The sequence below is a fragment of the Drosophila santomea genome, chromosome 2L (genome assembly GCF_016746245.2).
Source record: "Drosophila santomea strain STO CAGO 1482 chromosome 2L, Prin_Dsan_1.1, whole genome shotgun sequence".
In the NCBI taxonomy this organism is placed as follows: domain Eukaryota; kingdom Metazoa; phylum Arthropoda; class Insecta; order Diptera; family Drosophilidae; genus Drosophila; species Drosophila santomea.
Genome location: NC_053016.2, coordinates 19,893,428 through 19,909,752, shown reverse-complemented (window position 1 = coordinate 19,909,752; position 16,325 = coordinate 19,893,428). Strand labels below are relative to the sequence as shown.

Below are 16,325 nucleotides of genomic sequence, written 5' to 3'. Positions count from 1 at the left end.
CAATGCATTTTGATTCCGTGCTGTTGCTTCGTTTGAGGGTGGGTTATGTTTAACAATGCAGGCGAAAGATTTACTGGCGCCACCTGCACGGCCATTTCCCTTACCAAATGACAGCTTTAGAGAAAGCTTTATAAAAAACTTCACATGCTGGTGACGCTGGCGTTCAAAAATGGCAACTCAAAATGTTTAACAAGAGACTTGCTTTGAATTTATATTTAGTTGGCTAATATACATATATAGAAATTAAGAAAACAAAAACAAAACATTTTATATAAATGGCTCAACCATCGAGACACATTTATTTTGGCGCCATCTACATGATGCAACGGACTTCTAATAATGGAGGTGGATTTCTTATGTCTTTAATAAACTATTCGAAGAAAAAGTAGATAGAGTTTTGAACAACAAAAAATTCCCTTGCACAATAAAAAACAAAGGCTAATTATTTTATAATACTTTTTGTCATTTATTTCTTCATTCTCTGTTTCCTTATGCGCTTTTTCTGTTTCTTCGTTTATATTATGTATTTATAATATTTTTAGTTGTTCATCTTCCTGTTTAATGTTAAATCTTAACATGGTTTTAAATATATTATTTATGTATACCATTTACATATAATTTCCAGTTTGTAATTAGAATAATGAGCAAGTTTATATTAATTTATAGTTAATTTATGTAAGTATGCGGTTTACTTTGTTATTTTTCCCTTAACAATTAGACTTTCGCAAATGTGTGTTTATTTTGAATAATGTTAAATAGTTTTCACGTTTTGTAAACTATTACGCAAAATTCTTTGTAGACTTCTTGTACAAAATAACAGGTTAAGATGTGCCATTGGTGAGCGTATTTTAATGTGAGATTTCTTGTAAAACAAATAAAATTTGTTGTTATCCATATTTTAAGCCCTTTTGAATAATTTTGATAGTTATTTTCCGCCATTTTGTGGGTCTCTGGAACATATTAATGACTTACATGTGTATACGTATTTATATGTATTCCATACTGCTTTTCATCTGTATTTAAATTTTATATTTTCAAATCTCATAATGACAAATTTAATGGAACAACAATTGTACAATTTAAAAGTTGCTTTGGGTTTATTTTAGTCTAATTTTAATGTTCGACAGCAATAACAGAATTTTTACAATGATTAGTACTTGATAGGATGACTTTAAATTAAAGTCAGTAAATGTTTCTGCTTTTTAATATTTCATAAATGCTAAGTTCTTAGATTTTGTCTAATATGTTTCTCGGTCTCAATTCAACTCTAAATATGGTAATTAAAATGAGAAAAATTAAGGTAAGAAAGGAACGGCAAATCATGAATAATAAATTTTACGGATTTCTTGTGTGAGGTGAGAGAGATGAATATTCAAGGACATTTTTTATTACATGGTATATATGAGATTCTTTTTGTTTTCGTTTTGTTTCGGATGGTTTTATATAAATTTTCCATATGAAAAGATGCTTGTATATAGGGATTATAGAGAGCAAAAGTGAGTTCATATTTTAATAGTAGGTCGTTTTGTTTCCCTTTTCTTGTAGTTTTGTTTTAGCAAAAAGCACGATTTCCAAAAAGCAAAAATCGCATGTCAAAAAATTTGATTTAATTCGTAAGTTAATAATATTAGTATAATTCTTTTTCCTTTGGTTTTCCATTTTATTAAGACCAATAAACATTACTTCGCTTTGTTTTCGTGTTTCTCAATATATTCATATTCCTTTAGAAAATTATGGACTACATATACAAACATTCGATTTCCTTATAAAAATAAACAAACATAGCAAATCTTGCAGAACATTACTATTTTATTATATATTCCAGTAGATATAAATTTCGTGTTATTTATAATTTTTTTTGTGTGTTTGATATGGAATTTCAGTTTTGCAAAAAGTTGAATATACCTTTATTACTTTTGAGTTGAAGTTATGCGAATAAATTGAATGCCATTTTACAGTGGATTTATGGTGAACAGTAGTGAGTGAGAATGTAGCTGATACCGGAAGATACCAGCAGAGTGGGAAAAAAAAAGGGGAAATGTTGTATAGCGATCTTAACTGTACTGTGTATTGTGTTCTGCCTTCGGTGGCCTACCAGGTATTTCCATTGTCGTTTCCCACACATTCCCACCCACGCCACTTAAAGTCAGTCAAGGTTCCCAGCCATACACGCAAACAATCACTAAACATCCAATCATGCACGCACTCCAGCTCAGATTACGCATACTGGTGTCTTACCTTCGTACTGCCACACCGTCCAATCAATCGACATTATTAACGTTTAACAAACAGCTCTTATGAGTTATGACTTACAAATGAGTACTCGGTTTAGGTTGTATGTTAAATTTAGGTTTATTACATATTTGCTATATATTAAATATTCTGCTAATTCTTCTTCTAATGCTTGTATGATCCTCCTTTCAATGCTCCCCTTCCTGCCGGTGCCGCCCATTAGCCAGCCCTAACTACCTACATTGTCTAACCTTCTAATGGGTGTACGAATGTTTATTTTCCATTTTTTTTGCGTTTCCTCCGCCCTCTTTCAGCTTAAAGCTAAACAAGAGGAGCGGAGCGAAACTTTTGAAATTGTGTATGCTTGGTTAATGACTTTTTGAGTTAAATGTTTTAATATATATATTTCCTTATATAATCGTATTTTTTAGTGTTAGTTAATTAGTAGGTATTGATTTATAAATTGTTTTACTTTGTATGGATTTCATTTTCGTTAAGTATTTGTAATGGAAGACATTTTTTATACAAGTTTAAGACACAGAAAATATTCTTTCTTTATATTTGGTATATTTTTGTAAGTGTTTTTTTGTGTTTAAAGTGAGTGAGATTGAGTGTCGGTGTGAATATGTAAGTGTTTCATGTAATTTGCTTTTTATATAGTGTTGTTTATTAGTTTGGAAAAGAAATGTATTTTTATTTCAGAACTCCGATAGATATGTAAATTTCTATGTAGACCTAATAACTTAACAAAAGGAAACGCAAAAACACACTGTATAGTCTAATGTAATTAAAACAATTAAACTAATTGATTTGGTTTTTGCGCTTCGCTATTTGTTATATGAATGAGGTTTGTATAAAAATGTATATAAAATAAATTTTTATTCCCTCTCCACTTTGTTCTTTTTTTTTGTGTTTTCTGCAAAACTAATCAAATATTTATATAATAATTAACTTGGTTTTCTTTTGTATTCGTTTTGTTTCTGTTCAAATTTGGTTGTCAGCCATATACATATGTAACTGCCTACATATTTTTTCCGGTTTTGCTTTTGTTCTTAATGTGTTTTTGTTATTTTTACATTGCTGTCGGGTATTTCAAGTCTTACATTTGTTCAGTGAATTCGATTTTATTTGGTTGTAAAATATATAATACTTAATATTTGTGCGTACGCAGTTGAGTGCAAAATTAACTCCGTTTATTTAGTATTTAAGTTGTACGACAAAAAAACCGGAAAGAAATGAAATATTTATCGGTAGGAATTTTGCTCATGCTGAATATTTTTGATACTATTTACATAATCCGACTGATAACTATTTTACCTTCATTATTACATTTATTTATTTATTTATTTATTTTGCACTGGTTCTTGAAATTGCGCATCATATTGAATGATTAAATCAATTAATAATTTTTAAAGAAAAGTTCGATCTCTAAAGCTTTGGACTAAACAATTATTTTTTAAATGCTAATCGTATTGCACACATACATACAGAATTTATGTTTAGCTATCTTTTTTTCTAATCGTCCTGGAAATTATTGTCTACAAACATAAGGATATAAACTCGATAGTGTTATCAATTAACGTTGCTCGTTTGCAAATCTTCTAATAAATATTTGATTTTTCTCTTACCAGGTTCAGTGGCAAGAGGTTTTCTAACAGCTTTCACTTCTACCCCAAATTAACAAACTCTAACTGCTTATTTCCTTCGAAAAGAAATTCTGGTGCCCTTAAGGTCTCCTCCGCTATTTGCTTTCAACACATATTTAGTGCAAACTTAATTTCCAAAACTTGTTTAGTACTCATATCACGCGTTGGCCAGCACAAAGGTCACGGTCACCATCAAAAGATGGGCCACAATCACCGATCCAGACATGTGCAGCAGGGTGCTACCACGCCCACATTGCTGAATTTCGATCTCCTCCGGATGATAGTTGATGCACTTTTTGGGGCGCCTTCGGGACTCTTGCTCCTGTCCCTGGCGTCTCGTACTGCAGGCTCCTAGAATTAAAAAAAAAAAATTTTACTTTAAGAATGGTTTCTTCATATACATCCCAGTGTTACCCACCGATTACGCCCGCCTCCTCCAAGGGCTCAATGTCCAGTTGCTTGGAGCCACATGGACACAAGGTGTCCACCACCAACAGGATCAGATTGCTGTGCGGGATCTTTTGAACGCTGAAAGGACGCTCGCATCCAGACACATGACAGTTGGTTAGTTTACCCTGAAAAATAGAGACATTTCATTACATTTCCATTTCGTTTCTCCATTGGTCTTTATTTACTTTGAGTGGATTGTTTTGACCACCCTGATTCAGGCGCTCCGGCTGAAGCATATAGAGATCCGTGCGGAGATCACAACGTCTGGCATTGTGAGGGTCTGGTGAAAATCTAGGTCCAACGTGAGGTTTATGCTGTCTAGGCGGTGGTGTCGTATATTCCTATGATAATAAAAATGTTTTATTTGCAGATCCTATCCGATTGTAAAATGAAATTTCTACTCACCACGTCGGCTGTGGTGAAGAATTCGTCCATTTCCTGATCCACCTGCATATTGTATTCGTTTTCATTACCGAACTCGTATTCATCAGAGTAATTGTTGTCCACGAAAACCACATCCTCGTTGTCATAAGTATACTCTTCCTGCGGCCAGGCACGCAGCGAAGCAGGCATAAGGGACAACCAGGCGGCACTTAGGGCCAAAAGGTGATTGAAGAACCAGGATCCAAGGCGATTGGGTTTTAAAATTCCCCCCGCAGCCGTATATGGATTATCCGCATCGGAGCAGACACCCTGATAATCGTTCACCGTAACTCTCTTGTAAATGCGATCCTGCACCAAGGAATCCATAATGGTGCCATCGATCTGCCCAAAGAACTTGCCCGTGTGCTCCATCTCTTCGGATATGATCACAAATCCACTGTTGTCTAGAACATAGCAGTCCAAATTGTCCGAAGCACAGGTTCTCTTGCAACCAGTCATTCCAGTGCACTAAAAGGATAAAAGTTTCAATAAAATCCTTAAGCCATAATAATAATTATTATAAATTAATAAGACACTTACGGCTGAGGTGATGTTTATAAAATGCTTCGCTAAAGAATCGTGCTGAAACTGCAGACCCACAACTCCGGCTGCAGCTTTGTGACCTCGATGCTCCACAAATATGGCATGGGAGGCGGTCACCAGAGTGGCGTTCGACTTAATGGCATAGCCCGATCCAAAGGGAACGCTGTATACAAAACTGTCTGGTTCCACCGAATGTTGGTCAATGGCCCTCTTATACCAGGATGTGTCCATGGCTCTAACATTATCTTCGCTGAAGTGACTGTTAGAACATGGAGTAGAAAACAATTAAGATATCTTCACAAATTATTACAAATAAATTGAATACTAACGGCTCGGGGGTATCCTCAGGTCGCTTTACATGATCAATCCACCGGAGGAGACCCGATCTCGTAGCCACGAAAGAAGTAGCGACCACAAACTTCTGGTAGCCTTGCCTAAGATTAAACATGAATATATTTAAGTTTCATTGGAATCTATAAGGTTCTAATTAATTGGGGCCAGCGCAAGATATTTCTAAGGAATGTTTATTCAAGCCTTCTTCATGTGGCTGGTCCTCTAAAGCGATTGCATTTCTTTATTCTACTCCAACTTTAACCAAATTACTCTTCGATTTACCTCTTTAGGATTGCCATCAATGTGGCGATGGGACTATAGAAATTATTCATATAAGAGTGGTGCGTATCAGTTTAAATTGCATTTGTTCAAAAAAACATTTTCAAATTATTTGCGTTAGGGAAAATTTTTGCATTATGGTTATTCAGGTGAGACAGTGCAGAGATTAGCAAAACAGAAAAAGTGTTTGCCATTATAGAAATAGAGTGAGGAAAATATATGCGGAGAGAAAATGGTTTTTGTGCTTTAGTAAAATGCGACAAAAAATTAAGAGATCATTCTTAAACTTTTAAATAAATGTATATACAAAAATATTTTAAGTGTGCGTCTAAAACTAATAATAATAAATAACTTGCACATACTTAATTTGGAAGAACAAAAAAACTTTAATACAGACAAAAATATGTGGTTTATTAAAACAAAAATAAAAAAAAAAGAGATATCTATCATATTCCATTCAAACTTACTGCTTATCCTCCTTTCCGCTGGAGGATCCAGTCGTGTTCCTATCGAGTCCATCAGTTACCATGGCATCGCGCACCAAACTCTGGAGGAGGGCTCGATCGCAAAAGTACGGCTCAGCCTTGCGAGATCCCTGAGAGTTTTGGTGCTGCGATCCAAAGTGGCTCGATCCTGGCGCATTGCCGTTGGAGCCACTGTGCATGTTGTGATGTGGCTGCGGCGACTTAGGTCGAACCTGATTCAAGACGAGATTTTTCGTATAAGTAAAGCAGCCAGCTGAGATAGCCACCATGAGAGAACCCGTTCTCCCAAGTCAGATTGCTTACCGACATCCACTTCCAGCCGGGGCGTCCAGCACGAGACAGAAAGTGCAATACCTGCTCCTCCGGCGATCCGAAACTGGGCTCCTGATCGCGCGAGGAGTACTCACCGGAGCTCTCCCTTTCCTTCTCCAGATCACTCACGCTATTGTACTCACAATACACCCAGTCGGGATGTACGCGCCAGTTGTCTCCCTTAAAGTATTCAGTAACTGAAAAGAAAGAAGTGTATTAGTTGCAAAATCAGAAGGGTACCACAGAACATCTTACCATTGTTACGCGAATGCCGAATCTCTTGCTGGGAGACAAACTCATGGCTACCGTATTTCTCCGGGAGCACAATAGCCAGTGTGAATGGTGTATCCTCGATGGGGCCGTAGAAGTACCGATGTGTCCTGGTCGAAACCCTTTTTGATTCATCGTAATGGTTCATCACAGTGAACTCCGTCTCCCCCTCCTTGGGTTTTATCATGTCACCGCGCATCTTATAAAGAAACAACAAATTTAGAATACATCATGTTATAAAATATAAATGTTGTTACCCACCTCGTTTAATAGGTTCTTATTTATTTCAATGGGTTCGTTATTGTTGCCGAACTCCGTCTCCGGCAGTTCCAACTCCGTGATGTCGACCGAGGCGTACTTGGGCTTCAGCTGGTCGATATACTGGTTGGCATCGCCTAAAGGACGCAGATCCGGATGGTAGAGCACCCGTCCGTTGTTATCTACGATAAACGAATAGCCATTCGGTCCCAGCTTGTGCTGGGGGATCACCTTGCGGATCTCCTCGATGGGAACATCGGTGCCCACCACGCCCAGCAGATTGGCAACGCGCACCGAATGGTTCCGTCTATCGAAGACCGGAGTTGAAACTGTCGTCACCAGGCGTCGCTGGTACTCCGAATCGCGGCCAAGTCCTCCTGACTTTCCAGCCACAAACACTGGACTCCAGTGGACCGGATGGTCCGCCTGGTACATGATCATTGGACGAGCCATCACCAGGGCATAGTCAATCACCTTTCGGCGAGCTTCATCGTAATCGTTGATCTGGACGAAGAATCCCTTGTTCGAGCAGGCCATGTCGTGGAGATTACTCCTGCTTCCGGAATCGCTGCCAATCAGGTAGGTAAATATTCGGACGGGCATGTGTGGCCAGTTGTACTGCTTAATAACGTCCTTGTGCGACTCCGAGGTGCTTTCCGTGATCAACATGATGGCCTGATTGCACTGACTCCCAGCCCCAGATTGGTTGTACTAAATCGGGGTACTCGTTAATTTTGCTATAACCATGAATATATGAACCGTTTACCTTGTGCAGCAAACTGAAAGCGTACTCCAGACCCGCTGTAAAGTTCGCCGTATCCTGCAGCTTGATGGCCTTTACCGCGGACTTGATCTCCTGGATGTTGTCGGGCGTGGCCCGAACCATGCGGTCCTTGAAACACGGCACTGGGGTTTTTACCACCTCTGAGAAGGTAATGAGGTTCACGAAATCATCTTCACCAAGGGTGTCCAATATGTTGAAGGCGGTGGCCATCCCCAGGTCGAAGGACTTCTCTGTCATGCTCGACGATGCATCCAAAAGAATCATCTGATTGGAAGAAGGCCCAAGTCCAGTTAGTTATTTATCATTCATCATTAACTTTGCTTATACTAATAGTAACATAAACGTATAATTAAGTAATACAAAATAACAGTCTGGAAAACAAAACATAACGGTTGGTTTCCTAGTTTAGGTCGTGGAAAACTAAAAACGTTTTATTAAATATTTAATATGCTCTTTTGATTAATTCCAAATATATATAATTTGTATAGTTTTCGTGACATAGCAGCGGTAGTATATAATATAACAAAAATATAATATAACATTATATATACTCACAATGTCCTTGGGCGACGAGGCGGCCTGGACGAACCAATTGTGCGTGCGGAAGTCGTGGATGAGCTTGCTGCCCTTGGAGCCCTCCGGGGGCCAGGCGGTGCCCGGGAAGCGGCGCAGAAAGCCTGTGGAGGAGCCGAAGTATTGCCACGACAATGCCGGATCTTGCTCTAAGTTGTTCTGGAACAGCGGATCCAAATGGCTGCTCCACTGCAGCGACGACTTCACGTCCGGCTCATCCAAGTCGACGCCGTGCGGGACCAGAATCGAGCTTAGACTGAGATTGACCGGCAGGCGCTCGAAGCGCCGCATGAACCGGATGTCCATGTGGCGGGCTCCGTCCGCCAGCTTCCCATCGGCATTGTATTCGTTGATCCGCCGGGCATCGTAGTGCTGCTGTCCTCCCAACGGCGATTCCGCCTGCCCCTGGCCCTCCAGCTCTGATAGGGCTGCCTGCTCGGCGGAGTCCATCAGGCGCTGAAAAAAGAGTTATTTGGTTTCAGTCACTGTCATCAATCTGCTTAAATATATCCCTAGGGGTTGGAGAATAGGGGCAAGTTGCAAAACTTTCCGCGCTTTATGCAATTTATTCTTTTCGCTACGACTTAAATTGCACAAAGCTCTGGAGTTTGCATGGCTTCATTCCGCCTTCTTTTTGACAAACTTTTAGTTCGAGTTGGTTGTGTATGTGAAGCTTAATTCAAAGCGCTAGTTATCCACGCGGAAATATCATTCCTGCACAGTGTTCGGTATGCAGTTCAAAAGTATGCCACATTTTGAAATACATATGCACATCTTTTAATAATGGTGTATACTCTTGCTAATAGTAAATTTATTCGTGCTCGTAGAGTATGACGGCAGGTATACCTTCGTTAAAAAGTATGTATATTTTCTGGATGAAGTTTACTGTCCGAGTCGATCTCGTCATGTCCGTTCGAGCGCTGTGATCTCGGTAACTATAAAAACTAGAAAGTTGAGATTTTTCCTGGTGAAGCGGAATCAAGTGCCCACAAACCATCCCAAACGGTTAGCCCACATATTTATAAGGTTTTGCAGTTTTTTATTTTATTATTGGTTTTCCAAATGTCTATCGACATAGCAAAAACGTACGCAAGCCATCCAAAACTCTTATGCAAAACTTTGGAAAATTTTTTTGATATCACTATCTATAACAATTTGTAGCCCATCATAATCCAGTCGGAATCAGAAAAAATGACCTAGAAGCTGCAGAGGGTCTAGCTAAGTTAAGGCATAAATTATCTTCACAAATTAAGCTTGGTGCCCACAGTATACATTTTCATAAGACGCAAACAAGAACTCTAGCTGCAACGAAATTAGACCCAAAGGGGGCAGATCCCCACTCCGAAGGAGGACAAACACCTGCAGATATAGACACCACTGGGGATGGGCCACGCCCCTTTTAATCCCACTCCCGCACGGGAAAATAAGGATAGGGAATGGGAACTTAGGTGCACCTGAAGATGCTGCAGTGGCTGTCGAGCTAAGCTGCATGTGGGTGCATTGAAATAGTTCAACTACTTTTGCACAATGGGGACGCAGAGCAGGAAAATAAAATAAAAATGCTCGAGCCCTGGTGTTCTCGGTGCATGGGAACAACCAGTCCGAGTCTGAAGAAGATTTCAATGTAAATTGGCTGCCGTTGGGCAAACGCTGGTGCCACGGGAATGTGTCAGCGGCTATGGTAGGTATTGGGGAAAGAATGCCAGATAGAACGGGAGTAGTGGTGGTGGTGGGATAGAAAGTTGTTGCACCGAAAACTTCTTTCCAGGTGGAGCCCCAACTCTCAAAGTTATTTGCACATTTTCCGAGAGTTCGAATTAGTTAAGGAGTCTTAAAGTTTGCCCAAAAAGGTGTTGAGTAGCGAGCTAGTTAAGGCATTAAATAATAAACACTGCAAAAGTGAGTCAATAGAAAGGAGCACACTGGTAGTAAGTGGCAAGGAAGTTTCTATCGGATTTCGAGTCTTCGGTTAGCTGCAACCAGCTGAAAGTTGGTTTCAATGGCTAAAGGGCGGGAAAAATAGCAAAAGTTCCTTCAAAGTAGTTATTCAATTTTGCCAACTCCGATGTTGTCTGAAACTACAGGGAATATGGTTTTAGAAGTAAGATAACCACTAAATTGCATTCTACATTTATTAATACTACATGTTTTTAAAATTCATTGATAACAATGGTTAATGAAAAATTGTTTTCCCCCCCTTTCCATTAACTTAAAAGCTGTTTAAAAAGAAATCATTGCTTCATGAATAGTACTCTCCAAGATGTCATTCATATGAACCCGTAGTTATTTGCGCCGACCAACGATGTCATACCTATGTAAATAATTGCCAACATGCGTAGTCGCTTTGTCTAACACAACTTGGGATGGAACATGAATAAGTTCAGCAGACAAAACATGGCCGTGTATTATACAATTTTTGTTGTATATTTTTACTTCAACAATATTATGCACTTATGGAAAGGTCGAGGCAGTGCCGCCCCTAAGCAATGCACAGGAAGGGGGCTGAAAAATAAAAAAGGAGAGGTGTCTGTGTGGCGAAAAGGGTTGCATAGATGGATGGAATGGGTGGGCTTTTCGCTTGGCGACCCGACCCTGAGCAATGCCCTCTCGCACACGATTCTTAGTTGACACCAGCTGGCTTCCCTGTCGCTCGTCTGTGCAGCTGTCGACATCTTAACATTCAAAAGCCAACAATGACAACGCCAAAGATGGCTGCGAATGGGTATGGGTCTGGTTTTGCTTCTGGGTCTGGAAGACCGAGGCCGAGACTGAGACCGAGGAGACTTGCTCAAATGTCAGCGGTGCAGTGTATGGGTGGTGCCGGAATTAGCAAAATGCAGCTACTTGCACGCAATTTGTTCGCCAGAACTATAAGGGGTCTGGGCGTTGGCTGGAGGAGCAACAGCCTGAAAGTGTGCTGTGCAAAAAACTGAGGACTGGCTGGCAAAAAACGAATACGAGTTGACCATTTGCCAAGTGAAAAGCCAAATCCAGGCGAATGATTTTTCGGTCCAGTTTTTTCCTCTCCTACTGGATAATGCGAGATATGTGTTTAAGCCACCTTCCCTTCCCTGGCCCATGACCATACTCAGCGAATTTTTTCCCAATATATTTGCCATCTGAATGGACGTGCCAAATGTTGGAGCAATAAGTTTTGCAGCCGAAAAAGAAATTTATATTACGTTTTAATATGAGTTCACCTTAATATTTAAAGACGTGGAGGTGGAGGTTTCAGATGTTCTTTGAATGAAAGCCCCTGATTAGTATAAGTAGACCAGTTGAAAAAAAAACTAACTGACATCAAGTGGGTGGCACCTGTTCCGTTACCTGTCCTCTTCAAGTCGACTCTGTTCTGCTTTGGTCTTTCTGTCCTGGCCAAATCTGTTGGGAATTTTTAGCCACAAATGCGACTGGATGACTGGGATCTGACGACGCATTCACACTTTTATTTGATGCTTTCTACTTTGGGGATTATAAACACCTTTTCTCCCAGCCAAAGTGCAACTGGGTGGTTTGGGTGGTGGGTGGTGGAAGGTTTCTTTTTTATTTCAGACTAGAACTTCTGTTAGAAAGAAGGTTTCTTTTTTATTTCAGACTCGAACTTCTGTTAGAAAGAATAGTCTTTGGAGTAAGGGCTTTGCGTTGCTTAACGTTTACGAAAGAAATACCGAATTAAATAAACACATGATAGACCTATTTGTAAACCTATTATATCAAAATCCACCTTATCTTTTTTCAATTAAAAACCAATATACATACATATATATTATTTGTTTTGAAACTAGATTGTGCCATTGTTCTTAATATAAAACTCTGTAAAGTGTGCCACTTCTAAGCCACTTTTTGCGGAGTCATCTTCGCTACTATTGAATGTAACGATCCGTAAATCTATCCCAAGTGCAATTACAACTTTGAGTAAGTGTCAACAAATTTGGTGCTGCCATTTTGAAGATTCTTTTTTCTCTCGTCTTTTTAGCGGAAGGCAAATGCTTTTAGTGTAAAGACATTTTTTGCATCGTTGTTGCATGTTTCTATTTAAAAAAAACCCAAACAGCCTTCCAATATACTCAATACCCATAGACATACCCACTTGCCCTCCATCTAGCTATCCATCTCTCTCTCGCTCTAGCAACGTCTGGCCTCTCGCTTGCACAATGTCAACGTCAAAGTGCAAGTGGCATTATGGCAAAGAAGTCAACATCGCACAGGATGTGGGAGTGGACGGGTGAGTTTGGGTGGTGGGTGGTGTGGCTAAAACGAAAACTAACCAAACAGAGGCACTGCGCAAAAAGTTGTGTCTGTTGGTTTTTCATATACAGGAAAATACTCTAAATATTTTTATCAGGCTATTATGTGCATTGCATTAAATGCATTAAATGTATAAACCTGGTATATATAATTAAATAAACTAAAATCTAAATCACTTTTTTTTAATAAGATTGAAAATTTCATTATTTAGAAATATCAATTTTAAACTATTTCAAAGATAATAAAGGCACATTAATCAAAAAGTAAAATATCACCATATCACTTCAATTCGGAAAGAGGCCAGAGGGCCAGCACTGTTCAAAAATAAATGTCACCAAGAGCAGCGGGCGTGGCACTGTTTTTTTTCCGCCATTAAATGCAATTTTAAAGTCAATTTTAGCTTGCAAACGAATGCAAATAAATGCTGTCAGCGACAGGACGCGATTAAAGGAAAAAGTGAGGTCCTTAAAGGTTTCTGGTTGCAGTGGCTCAGTTAGTGGTTCAGCTAAAACGCCATTGACAGGCGTTAAAAGATATCGAATTAGCAACGGCGATTGCCGTTTGTCTGCATACAAATTATTACGTATACGCCTCCGAGCAAAGTGGAAAATGAGATGCGTGAGTGCATGTGTGCGTACGAGTATTTGCGGCATCTGCAGTTCCCTTTATGTTTACAGGCAATTAGCATTTTAATGCCGCACCAAACAAAGGGCAACTGCAGGTGCCCAACCGAGTGATGTGATGCGATGCGCTGCAAGGCCAATGGTGTCAATGGGGACTGGGAAAGATAGAGGCTGCACACATAGGGCTGGGATAATAACGTCGATGGAGGTTATCGCTCAGGTGAAGGGGGTAGGGGCCTGCAGGTGCTCGGCTGGTCGCGCTCAAGCTGCTTTTCATTATTTTTCATGTTCGACATGAGCGCAAATTGTCGAGAGCAGGCAAAGGGGCTCCAAATACTGTAGCAGTTAGTACGCAGATCCCAGCCAGAGTCGATTTAAGTACCATAAAATGTGCTCACAACTATATCCGTCCATGAGTATCACTTTAAATTAAACACAAATCCTCTTAACAATTAAATTTCTATGATTCGCAAGAAAAGCATTTTTAGGTCTTCACCTCTTAAAATATTGCGATAGTCATAAATCAAACAAGTTGCCTTTTTAAAGATTTACAAATAAAATAAATATTTTCCTTGATTATCTATCTTACAACAAAAGTATGTTAAACACTGAACTATATGAATAAATATTTCCTTTAAAATTACTAGAACCCAAAGCTTTATTTCCTTTAAAATGACTAGAACCCACAGCAAAATTATAAGAGCTTACTTGGATAAACAAGGAAACCATTATTTACTTTCATTACAATAAAACGTATAATTAACGCGTTTTAGTTTTCACGAGTGGGGAATTAAATTGTTAATAGGTATTTTATTCAATGAACTAATAAGAGTAAATATTCTGAATGCTTAATAAACAAAAAACCAGTTTTAAGAAGTGTTTTCCGATATTTTTTTCTATTGTATCATGCGCCTGCATCTGCAGTTGCTTATTGCCAAATAATCATCCAAATTTCAATTAGAATCAGTTGTGCATATATTTTATAAAATTAGATATACTAATGAATAAAACTATCCACGTTGATGCTCTTTGTTTATACACTCCAGGTATCTTTCAATTTCTAACGTGTTGATATGCAGGTCCCCGTTTTTGGCAAAAAATCCACCTTGACATCCTTGAGGCGCTGCCATGCAACATCCAACAATAAGGCAGCCAATTAGCAAGAGGAATACAAAGGTCCGCGAATCCATTTCAATGTTAACTGCTTGTGGCGAATGGCGAAGAGATACTGGTCACTTATTTTAGCTTTAAGTCCAGAATATATACGAAAATATTGCAATCGCGAAATTCCCAGAGATAAGCTAAAAACAAGAGAGAACGCTATAGTCGAGTTCCCCGACTATCTGATACCCGTTACTCAGCTAGTGGAAGGGAGAAGGAGAGTCTTAAACACAGTTTTTGGCGGTTTGTAGGCGTTATAGTGGGCGTGGCAGAAAGTTTTTTGGCAAATCGATAGAAATTTACAAGACCAATATAAAAATGAAAAAATATCAAAACATTTTTCAAAAGTGTGGGCGTAGCAGCTTTGGGCGGTTTGAGGGCGTTAGAGTGGGCGTGGCAAAAAGTTTTTTGGTAAATCGATAGAAAATTACAAGACTAATACAAAAATGAAAAAATTTCAAAACATTTTTCAAAAGTGTGGGCGTGGCAGTTTTGGACGGTTTGTGGGCGTTAGAGTGGGCGTGGCAACATGAATCGACAAACTTGCGCTGCTTCTGTCTCTGGAGTCTGTATGCTTAATCTCAACTTTCTAGCTTTTGTAGTTCCTGAGATCTCGACGTTCATACGGACGGACAGACGGACAGACGGACAGAAGGACGGACAGACGGACATGGCCAGATCAACTCGGCTATTGTTCCTGATCAAGAATATATATACTTTATATGGTCGGAAACGCTTCCTTCTGCCTGTTACATACTTTTCAACGAATCTAGTATACCCTTTTACTCTACGAGTAACGTGTATAATTATAACAGATCTCTCCGAGGTCAAAACACGTTGCTTGCGACAGAGAATTCCAATACGAACTAAACTTTTAATTAACTCAGTTGTATTAACAGGTCAATAAAAATATTTTTCTCTAGCCCAAGTAGCAATTATAAGCCGCCATGGCAACGTCTCTGGTAATCATATCTCGTCCGTCAGCTTTAAGCCAACAAACCGGTATGATTCCTCTGGCGATTATGAAGTTGGCATTTCCCAGAAACTGCTTCCACATATACAGCAAAGAATAGCCGTATTTAGTATCAGCAAGTACACAGCCCAGAATTTGACGTTGGTTTCTTATTTTGGGGATGATGACAAAGTTAAAGCCGGCTGCACATTTGAGTTCAAGCTTTTATTGTATTTTTCCTTTGAAGAACAAATATGTAGTACATAAATATTTATTTTCCGTCATTTGGCTTCAACTTTTGGACCGTTCCTATATGATATAGTTGTCCGAATTCAATCAGACTAAAACCGAACTTATATATTGTCAAATAAGAACTTCTGACTGTTATTAATAAAATCAATATAATGATCACGGGTTTACAAATTAAGAACAAATAAAAAATTATTTGTATATACCACACACTGTATTTTTTGTGCCCGGATCAGTGCTGCCGGAGGGTCAGATAATGCGCTGATTGATTGATAACCTGTAAATTGTGTTCGACTTTTTCCAGCCCTGCCATAAATTTGTGAATAATTTCATAGCACTGTGAAACCTAAATCATGTGTTACATTTACATTCATATTTACATACTTCTTATTTATTTAGGATATATTAACAGAAGTTTCGGCAATAGTCTAACGTTAATTATAATTCCATTATATAAATGCAAGAAGATCATGCTGTTGGGCATTAAGTGCAATTTCCCATTGA

General features: G+C 39.0%; 2 protein-coding genes across 3 annotated transcripts in view; both read right to left on the bottom strand.

Moving 5' to 3' along the window:
* Positions 1-473: 473 nt before the first annotated feature.
* Positions 474-16,325, bottom strand: part of LOC120448769 (voltage-dependent calcium channel subunit alpha-2/delta-3) — a 42,756-nt gene continuing 26,904 nt past the window's right edge. Inside the window, exons 5-17 of one of the 2 annotated variants that reach the window (XM_039630957.1) lie at positions 8,571-9,044; positions 7,998-8,279; positions 7,235-7,942; positions 6,959-7,172; positions 6,695-6,900; positions 6,374-6,603; positions 5,910-5,942; positions 5,624-5,728; positions 5,292-5,553; positions 4,734-5,219; positions 4,514-4,669; positions 4,297-4,453; positions 474-4,229 (exon numbers count right to left, since the gene is read on the bottom strand). In XM_039630957.1, the coding sequence (XP_039486891.1) occupies positions 4,036-4,229; positions 4,297-4,453; positions 4,514-4,669; positions 4,734-5,219; positions 5,292-5,553; positions 5,624-5,728; positions 5,910-5,942; positions 6,374-6,603; positions 6,695-6,900; positions 6,959-7,172; positions 7,235-7,942; positions 7,998-8,279; positions 8,571-9,044 (3,507 nt within the window). In that variant the 3' untranslated portion in view covers positions 474-4,035. The remainder of the gene's footprint in view (positions 4,230-4,296; positions 4,454-4,513; positions 4,670-4,733; positions 5,220-5,291; positions 5,554-5,623; positions 5,729-5,909; positions 5,943-6,373; positions 6,604-6,694; positions 6,901-6,958; positions 7,173-7,234; positions 7,943-7,997; positions 8,280-8,570; positions 9,045-16,325) is intronic. The other variant, XM_039630965.1, reaches the window with a different exon arrangement.
* On the bottom strand, positions 14,250-14,711 carry LOC120448784. Its single transcript, XM_039630977.2, has one exon. It carries the CDS (start codon positions 14,647-14,649, stop codon positions 14,470-14,472), a length of 180 nt encoding a protein of 59 aa, XP_039486911.1. The 5' UTR covers positions 14,650-14,711; the 3' UTR covers positions 14,250-14,469.

Excerpts from the sequence above, each read along its gene's own strand:
- LOC120448784 (XM_039630977.2), bottom strand. The coding sequence starts at position 14,649 with ATGGATTCGCGGACCTTTGTATTCCTCTTGCTAATTGGCTGCCTTATT.